Here is a 9,497-nt window from a genome sequence, read left to right as displayed (position 1 = left end):
GTCTCTATTAAGCGTTGTTTTTCTTTCCTGCATCTAATACATATGGTTTGGTCTTGAAATTGCAGAAAGCGTGAATGAGATTGTGATGGAGTCAAAATATGGTAAAAAGAAGTCCAGCAGTAGTAGTAGTTCCTTATTTTACGAAGCTCCCCTCGGTTACAGCATTGAAGACGTTCGCCCCAACGGTGGAATCAAGAAATTCAAATCTCTGTCTACTCCAACGTAAAGCTTCTTCTTCCCTTCATTACATTACTCTCTCTCTCCATTACATCATGTTTCTTAACAATGTCTTAACAATGTTTCTTTCTTTATTTGCAGTGCGCTACTAGGCCATCCTGAGTTGTAGCGCACCGAGTCTTCACTATAGTTATAGCTGCTTTCTTTAATTTCCAGTTTATAATTTACTTTCTGTTAAGCTCTGTTTCTGCTTGGTTTCCCAATTTCATCGTTCTCTCCTCCTACTACAAGTTCAGACAACAAGGTGACATGGCCTTATCTGCAATCGGTTTCGAAGTTACGAGAAGCCGCCCGAGGTCTCTTTCTTTGAGCCTAGCATCTTTCAAGACTCCAAGGGACTGGGTCTCCGTACTCTGAGCAGGTCCCAGCTTGACAAAATACACACTCCTGCTGCTTGCGAGATTGTTTCTTCTCTCTCCAACGATCATTTCGACTCTTGCATCCTCTCTGAGTCCAGCTTCTTTGTCTGCCCCTTCAAAGTCATCATAGAGGCTTGTGGCACCACCAAGCTCCTCCTCTCTATCCCGCCTCTCCTTAACCTGGCCGGTTAGCTCTCTATGAGTGTCAAGTCCGTCAAGTACACTTGTGGTTCCTTCCTCTGCCCTGGCAGCCAGTAATAATCAAGTGGAGACAAAAAATCGTTTAGAAGACTCTAACTGTGCCAAGTTAAAGCTGAGGAAAGTCGCCGTGGTCACTTGATTCTCCAGCACGAGTCCGAGAGATTCGTTTTCCAAGCTGAGCCCCTCATAAGTCGCAAGATTTCTAACACATTTTTCATCTTTTGTTACTTTTTGTTGCATTAATTTGGAAACAAAGAGCAAATAGACAAGAGTCATAACTCACAAGATTCCTGTAATTATCAATCAAAATAAAAATGCATACAGGTAAATATAATAATCCCATGGTATTTACAAAAATCAAATTAATAATATTAATAATCCCATAGTACTACTATTAACGTATGGTAGCTATATTTTTTGCCACATCTTGATACAAAAGGGTCAGTCCTAAAATAGATAAAGGGATGTGTCATTAAAGAAACATTTAACCATCAACGTCATACTTTAAATAAATTTGCAATATATAAAAAGAAAATTAGTTCTCACATTTATACAACAAAATTATACTTTAATAAAATACTAGATCTCGACCCGCGCAACCGCATGGGTTTTTTTTTTAATTTATTTTTATATAAACATTTTGTTTTCAATTCTAAATTGATATATATTATAATATATATGTGTCTATCAATTTTTAAAACATAATAAATTTACGGTATATTTTTTTCATTGAATAGATTGTTTTAAACTTTCTTATGTATTTGTATCGTCTTCTACATATATATTTCAGATTATTATTTCCTTATTAAAATCGTAACTATATATATAAAGATTAGTAAAATATTGTTTTATTGTCATATTCAAAGATATTGTAACATTTCACAAATTTATAAAGTTTTTAAAAAGTTAAATTTTTTCCTTCATAGATTTATATTATCGAGTAAATAATTAAACATTTAGTTTTTGTTTAATTTTTAGAATAAACTATATAGTTTAAAATTTGTTTTCATTGGTTTAAGGTAGTAAAGATTAATCATTGTTAGATAATATAATTTTTGTTATTTAAAAAAAAGTCTTTATAATTTTAAATTTTAAAATCGACAAATATTTAAATAATTAACGTATGGAGGTATAGTATTACAACATTAAACTATATTTATTTCATTTACATTATCTATAAATATAATGGATCATCTATTGTTTAAATCCAATTATTGATAGTCCAATAAAAAATTTTCGTAGGCCCAAAATTTAAATGATAAGATTATAGATTAAATGTAACATGACTTTATAAAAATAGGTCCATTAGATCCATTTTTAAAAAAAATCACACATGAATCAAAGTTGAGACTTTTGTTTTAATATATAAGATGCAAACACTATAAAACATGAAAGCAGAGACATAGATATTAAATAACTAATAAAATTAACATGTGTTATATTCGTACCAACATATGCTTATTCTAAATTGAAAATATATGTTAGAACCAAGAAAGAAAACAACTCTTGTATCCTAAATACAAATGAATTAATATTTCTCAACTGAAATGAAGATTTATTAATTCAGATAAATGTTAAGCTCAGTTTCTCCATTTAAAATAATACATTTGTTACCCTTTTTCTAACATTTAGATTTGTTATTTGTTACCTTTTGACCTTATTATTAAACATATCAGTACAACTAATTCAGAATATATAAGCAAATATAACCAAAAAATCAAACAAAAGAAACAAAGAAAGGCACAGAAATTCATTACTCTTTAGCCAACAATTCAACGTCAATACTTATGTTTCAATACATTCAGTTGTAAGTGAAGATACTGAAGTGGCCCACATGAAATCCATGTCAGCCCAAGACATCAATGATAGAGAGCTCAAGCCCAATCCTTCAAGTCTCCAATGGTCATCATATCAACACGAAAGAGATTCGGAAAAGAGGAATAGTACGACCTCGACTGTATATTGCCACAACCATTTTGATGCTTTCTTATCTGTATGTGAAGGACAATGAAGCTTTTAGCTGTCCTAAATAGCTGGTTCTAATAGTCCAAATTGCCTAGCCTAGATTTTTTATTTGTCACTATAAAACTATTATGTAATAATCTTTGTAAAGGTTAAGGAAAGAGTATTATTCAGTCAAAAACTCTCTGTTTTCTTTGTTCAATATCAGTAACCATAATAATCCACTATAATTGCACCATAACATAAAGCAAAAATAAATCATCAGATATAACACTTTTTTTTATAACAACCTCAAATATAACATAAATATATAAAAAAAAACAACAAGTGTTAGTAATAACAATTACTGACATTGTTCTAAACAACTACAAAATATATTCGACTAAGATTTTCCTCAAAATTAAGATCTTATTCTCCACTTTATTAAATACCCTAACATAAAAAAGAATTTTGGTATTTGAAAACTCAATTTCATTCTCTTAACATAATCACACTTACAACTTGAACATAGAAGAAAATTTACACAAAATTATATATTTCATAAAAACCGATACAAAAAGTGAAAAACATAGTCTACAAAAAAATCAGATCTAAAACTCATTCCGTGATGATGGATATCTCACCACTTTCAAGTACTCTACCTATACTATGAATTAAATAAATTGATTTATATTACTAAGTTATGTTCATTAATTTTTCTAAAACAACTTCAGGCACTCCAACTTAAGAAAATCCCATCACATCTACATGCCCTCTTGGTCAAAAAATCCACCAATTTATCTATGAGTTTCATTTTTCTGTTTTAAGACCTTAATATCTATTCTTGATAACGATAACAATTTTGCTTCTTTACGACTTATCTCCTGTACTTTACAATTTTAGCAATTGTTGATCATCATACACGTATCCGCGCGGAGAATGACTCTAGTGTATATAATGGCATGATGTTTTATCCAAAACACAAAATTGTTAATTAAGCTGACAACAGCAAAAATGACCCAAACCTATTAATAAATTTTGGTACTAGAGTTTTTTTAAGGAAAAGAAAAACTGAAATTGAGAGTCACAGAGTTCAAACATACAAAGGGAAAAAGAAATACAAGCAATTCAAACCAATCAACATCCATATAACCAAAAGGATGTATACATAGAAGTCAAGTTTAAACCGTACAAAAAAAAAAAAAGCTCCAAATCACGCAACGTTGAGATTACTGAAACATGGAGTTCTTCTTTAGTTATCCTTCTTGCTCCCCAACAATTTCATTTTCTCTGGAAAAATCCCACGGAAGAAGAAAATCATTGATGCTACCAAAACTGGAATTAGTACGGCAGAGTATCCAGTCGTTGCAACAAAGTTAAGATAGAGAGTAATCAGAATGACTATTGCAATCACTATCTGCTTTTTCCATTGAATCCTATCATTAACTGCAAATATCGATTAATCATGCCATCAAAATCACTTTCTCTGTATGCAACTTAGACTATCAATGATTACTCTCAAAGCATATATAATTCAGAGATGTTAACCATACGTACCCTCCTTTTTGGGTTGGTTTTGAAGCGTCAAGTGTGTGAATGAGTCTATTGTCCTCTTTATACCTTCCTAAAGTTACACATTAGTGAAAAGGGTAAGCGAGATACCAAAGCAGAAAGTGTATGTATCGATCTATGTCTCTAAAATAAAAGAGATTGTATAAACCTGAAGTGGGACAACAGGAGCGTAGCCTAAAAGTTCCTTAGCTTTTGAGGAATCGAAAGTTCTGCTGCAAGAGAGCAGCCTAACTCTAGAAGGAGTTAGCTGTGGTACTTTCATCCCATATGGTCCCAGTAATTTATATACCAGTTCCACTAGATGTGCTATTGGCATCATGATAATTGCAGGTATCTTTATACTTGGCCTGAAAAGATTACAATCAAGTAGCGTTAATCTGTCATGAAATATAATGAACTAAATAATTTCTTTTCTTTACTGGCATTGTGTAGGACAAAGTTAAGAAAACAAACGAAATATTTCATACACTATACATAAGAGAACCACCAAAAGGGGAGTAACTGTTTTGTAGCCTGTGTTAAAGATAATATACCTATCATAGCCAAGCCCTTCAAGAAGCAGCGACATAAACTCCCAAAATTTAATTGGCTCCATGTTGGTGATGAAGTATGCCTGCACAGCCATTTCATCTCAGATTAAGCTACATCATATATTCCCTAGGTAGAGTACGAGAAGATTAACATCTATCAGAAAAAAAAAGGCATAGTTCTAGAAAAGTGTAGTCAGTTTCCATGTATTATGTCACCTTATTATAACCCGAGAAAAAACTAAGTCACCTTATAACCTAACCTAAAAAAAAAGAAGTAAAAGAGAACTTCAATGTCCAAATACTAATAGACTGGAGCCAAAGCCGTATATCTGTTTTCAGGATGTCATACAACTTCCTGACTCTCTGGATATCCATAGGAAGCAGACATAAGGTAGCGTAATGGTTTCATTCATCTTAGACTATAGAAGATTATGACAGATCAGACAAAAAAATATGTATGCAATAAGATAAGAACAGCGTCAAAAGATAGTCCACTATCATATTATACAAGTAGAAGTAGAATATAAAAGAAATCAATTGAAACCAAATACCTGGCCTGCAGCTTTTGCACATACTTCTCCACCTGATGCTAGAGCTCGCTCAGCACAGATATGGGCATGCACAACGTTTTCAACATAAGTGAAATCATAGAAGTTACTCCCATCACCTATAATGAACTGAACATAAAAAAAAAATAATAATAATTCCGAGAAAGATCGTAAATGTGAAGTAGATTATTGAATGCGTAAGAAAACCATACAAACAATTCATCTTTTAGCATTTCATTTTTTTAGGCCCTTAATTCTTGTAATAATAAAACAATGCCAGAAGAAGGCCAACTCGTTAGATGGATAAATGCACGCCATTTCTTTCAATATGTAGGCATAGATAGCAAGAATGATTATAACTTAAAAGCAAAAAGGGTAACAAGGATGATAGATAAACAGAGGAAATAGATCCCAAACCTTGGACTTCCCAGCCCTGGCAGCAGCAACAAGCGATGGAACCAATAATCTATCACCAGGACCAAATATGCTGCTAGGACGTATGCAACAAGTGAGTAGTCCATTTCTTCCATTCGCTTCAATGACCAAAGCTTCCCCTTTAGCTTTAGTTGCTGAATAAGAGTCATTGTGCTGAAATAATCAAAAGATTCAAGCTTAAAAACAGCTACACACACGCATGAGACGAGACATCCAGGTGAAGTTCTGAAACAAGAGCAATACATTGGATGGGTATGGCATTGTTTCATTGGCATTGAGAATACTGTTGACGCCATCAAAGACGACACTGGGAGAGCTTGTGTAAATGAGCCTCTTCACTCCAACCTCAACACAAGCATCAATCACATTTGTTGTCCCTACACATCAAAGTCCATTATAATAAGTTTTTCACATAATAAAAATTTTAAGTTTCTTGAAAACCTTGAACATTGACTGAATAGTGAAGCTTGTAATTGTTGATTGATGAATCTGGAGCTGCCATGTGAAACACCACCTCCGCTCCTTGAAAAGCTGCTCAAGTACTCTAATAACATCAGATGATACATATATATATATATAATAACCTCAAGATTCACTGTGAAGAACAAGCTTACATTTGATAACTTGAGCTTTATCTCTGAGATCGGCGGAGACGTAGTGAACTCGACCGGATCTCATTGCTTCGCCGAGAAGTCCCGTCTCCTCGTGAGCCTCCAGCTGTATCGCCGGAGCTAAATCAGCGATGCGGACGTGGAACATCTCGTGGCGTACGAGCATCTCCACCAGATGCCTTGCGGCGAATCCTCTGCCGCCGGTAACGACGCACCTGTGCTCCGTCTCCGTAACTTCCATCACCATTGTCTTCTCCGCCGCACTATATAGATAACAACAGTCCGATAGAGCATAGCACAAGAGTCGAGTCCAACTCACAATTGATTAAAACTTACAGTTCACAGTGAGGCGGAAACTGACGACGGCGGCGGTGCAGGTAGAAGTCAACGGCTAGAGAAGCCGTGATCGACTATAGACAGAGCGGAGAGAAGGTTCGGAGAAAACAAAGAGAAACTTGTAGATCGGAGGTTGTTCTCTCTCTCTCCTCTTACATTTTTCCAGAAACTTTTAAAAACGAATAATTACTGTATTTTCCAACTAGATATTGTTTTAATTTTAATAATTATCATTAATTAATTGACAAAAAAAAACTTATCACTAATTAATTAAAAGGATTTTCTAAGAGATACTTTCTAAAGAATGAGAATTTTCTTAGAGATACTTTCTAGAGGGGTTTTATGCGAAAAAACCCTCAAAATAGTTTTTTTTTTTGCAAATTTATCCGTAATCTCAAAAACCCACCGGTCAAACCATCAAGTGACAGTCAACCCACAATATAAATTTCCATCGTGTATATGTGTATTTGACTGTGTATAATTTTAATGAAACTCAATACTACGTCGTTTTGATATTAGTTTTTAATAAGAAAACTTGCAAATACGTTAACGTCGTTTTGATATTAGTTTTTAATAAGAAACTTGCAAAAACAGCGTATCGAACCCTTCACCTCTTGGAAAACAATCCAACACCTTACCAACTTTGCTACACAATTTATCTCCAATCTCTCGAAGCTTTTGCTGATTCCAGTAAAATTATCAGGAAATTGAAATCATATAATCCCTCATTTTATGTGCGGTTATAAATATGCGTGCTCCTAAATTTGAGAAGAAATCGTGTAGCAAAGTTGGTAAGGTGTTGGATTGTTTTTCAAGAGGTGCAGGGTTCGATTCTTTATTTTGCAAGTTTTCTTATTAAAAATTAATATCAAAACGATGTAGTATTGAGTTCCATTAAAATTATACACAGTCAAATACACGTATACACAATGGAGGGTTATATTGCGGATTGACTGCCACTTGATGGTTTGACCCATGGATTTTTGTGATTGAGGATAAAATTGCAAAAAAAAAACTACTTTGAGGTTTTTTTTGCAGAAAACCCTTTCTAGAGTATGAGATTTTGAATGTGTAGATGATTTTTGATGATTTCAGTCATGGATTCACATCAATCAAGTTAAATTATAAATGTTGAAATTATTTATTGGGCTTTAAGGGAAGTTCGGAGTCCAAAGATCTTACCTTTTTCTTAGCATGTATATTTTATATAAGGAAATTGCTGCAAATATCACGTTCATAGTACCTTTTTTCATGTTTACACTAATCACTTTTATCATTACTTTTAATGAAGGGTAAAAGACACTTATACTTCTAGGATTAACTAATCTAGACTTACGATTTAGAATTGAAGGGCGAGGTAAGGTTTTTGGAATGTGAAATTTAGGATTCTAATAAATATATAAATAAATACTTAAAAAGATTTAAATTTTAAAAAAAAAATAGTGTCAAACATAATTTTCGATTTTCAAAAAGAAATTTAAATAATGATTTATTATATATATATAGATAACAAGGTATAAAAGTCTTTTGCCACTTAATGGGGAAAGTATTTTTGAAAATGTCTTTTAAGTGGTGGTAAAGAAGAAAAGTGGTACCATGAAAGTGGTAAAAATAAAATTTTCCTTTTTATATATAGAGTTGTTGAATATCAAATGAAAAATATATTATATTATATTATTTTGTGTGTGTTATAACAAAAGAGAGAGAGTGAGGGATAGGACATATATACATATATATATTTTTTGTAAAGCACATATCAACAAGTGTGAGCTCACGAAGATGATATAATTATTATGACTAGGACATGTGTTCTTGGAGATGAATAACCATTATCTCTAATATTTATCTTTCATTATTCATCTTGTATTAGGCACTGCCTTCTTAAAAATCTAGTCATGAAAAAAAAATCGATGACGAGGGAAAAGAGTACAGCGACGTAATTACCCCTTAAGAATAATAAACATAGTTTTTTTTTCATAAGTCATGTAAATGCCGCATTCCGATACCATAGACGTGTTTTTGGAATTTTTTAGTGGGAAGAACATTTGTGAACAAGTCAGCCGGATTATCGCATGACCATACATACACAATGTCCAGTTCTTCATTTTCTCGAACTCCCGCCGGAAAAATCTTGAGGGAATATGTTTTGTTATGTCACTTTTGATATAGCGTTCTTTGAGTTGAGTAACACAAGCCTAGTTATCTTCAAAAGCAAATTGTTGGCTCCTTCTTAATAATTATTTCACTTGTTTTTTTTTGTATGTGATGACTCATTGACCTAAGTCACACACATTCTTGATATGCTTCGTGAAACGCAATAGGTTATGCATATTCGAAAAAGTCACAACCAAGGTTTGTTTATGGAAACACCAAGAAATCGCGGTTCCACCAGTTCTAAAGACGTAGCCGGTTTGGGTTGAGCTTTATGAAGATATGATAAGTATCATGCATCTGTAAAATCAACCATACTAAACTCGGATTTTCCAAGATAAATCAGTCCTAAATGATCGTACCTTGGAGAGAACGGATATATCCTCAATTTCGTTCTAATGTCTATGATAGTGAGATGAGTTGTATCTTGCAAATAAATTAGTATCTAAAAATCTATTTAATCAAATAAGACTTGCAAGATATATATATATGCTCAGATATGCTTCATTACCATTAGTATCTCCAAAGTATTTATTTATATTAGATTTTACCATGATCTTGTAAAACAACATCTCT

General features: G+C 32.9%; 2 protein-coding genes across 4 annotated transcripts; one reads left to right on the top strand and one right to left on the bottom strand.

Annotated features, from left to right (window-relative positions):
• The first annotated feature begins 85 nt into the window (after positions 1-85).
• On the top strand, positions 86-346 carry LOC106297171. The gene is made up of 2 exons (XM_013733446.1): positions 86-222; positions 319-346. The coding sequence occupies exons 1-2, from the start codon at positions 86-88 to the stop codon at positions 344-346; spliced, it is 165 nt and encodes a 54-aa protein (XP_013588900.1).
• A 3,405-nt stretch (positions 347-3,751) lies between these two features.
• On the bottom strand, positions 3,752-6,929 carry LOC106296378. 3 transcript variants are annotated; one of them, XM_013732505.1, is made up of 10 exons: positions 6,771-6,929; positions 6,438-6,697; positions 6,265-6,354; positions 6,067-6,200; positions 5,806-5,976; positions 5,392-5,517; positions 4,844-4,923; positions 4,459-4,657; positions 4,296-4,362; positions 3,752-4,184 (listed from the first exon to the last, which is right to left on the bottom strand). In XM_013732505.1, the coding sequence occupies exons 2-10, from the start codon at positions 6,679-6,681 to the stop codon at positions 3,991-3,993; spliced, it is 1,305 nt and encodes a 434-aa protein (XP_013587959.1). In that variant the 5' UTR covers positions 6,682-6,697; positions 6,771-6,929; the 3' UTR covers positions 3,752-3,990. The 3 variants fall into 3 exon arrangements, with proteins under 3 accessions (XP_013587959.1, XP_013587960.1, XP_013587961.1); XM_013732506.1 differs by having other exon boundaries at positions 6,438-6,677; XM_013732507.1 differs by having other exon boundaries at positions 3,752-4,028; positions 6,771-6,928.
• Between the last annotated feature and the right edge of the window lie 2,568 nt (positions 6,930-9,497).

This window comes from Brassica oleracea, chromosome C6 (assembly GCF_000695525.1).
Source record: "Brassica oleracea var. oleracea cultivar TO1000 chromosome C6, BOL, whole genome shotgun sequence".
Taxonomy (NCBI): Eukaryota; Viridiplantae; Streptophyta; class Magnoliopsida; order Brassicales; family Brassicaceae; genus Brassica; species Brassica oleracea.
This window is presented reverse-complemented; position numbering and strand designations above follow the sequence as displayed.

What these genes read in the sequence shown, in the direction of transcription:
- LOC106297171 (XM_013733446.1), top strand. Translation starts at nt 86, where the DNA reads ATGGAGTCAAAATATGGTAAAAAGAAGTCCAGCAGTAGTAGTAGTTCC. An exon ending in AAATCTCTGTCTACTCCAAC is followed by an intron (nt 223 to 318) that starts GTAAAGCTTCTT and finishes CTTTATTTGCAG; the next exon opens with TGCGCTACTAGGCCATCCTG.
- LOC106296378 (XM_013732505.1), bottom strand. Translation starts at nt 6,681, where the DNA reads ATGGTGATGGAAGTTACGGAGACGGAGCACAGGTGCGTCGTTACCGGC. An exon ending in CAATGCCATACCCATCCAAT is followed by an intron (nt 5,977 to 6,066) that starts GTATTGCTCTTG and finishes TGATTATTTCAG; the next exon opens with CACAATGACTCTTATTCAGC. An exon ending in CCAGGGCTGGGAAGTCCAAG is followed by an intron (nt 5,518 to 5,805) that starts GTTTGGGATCTA and finishes TTTTATGTTCAG; the next exon opens with TTCATTATAGGTGATGGGAG.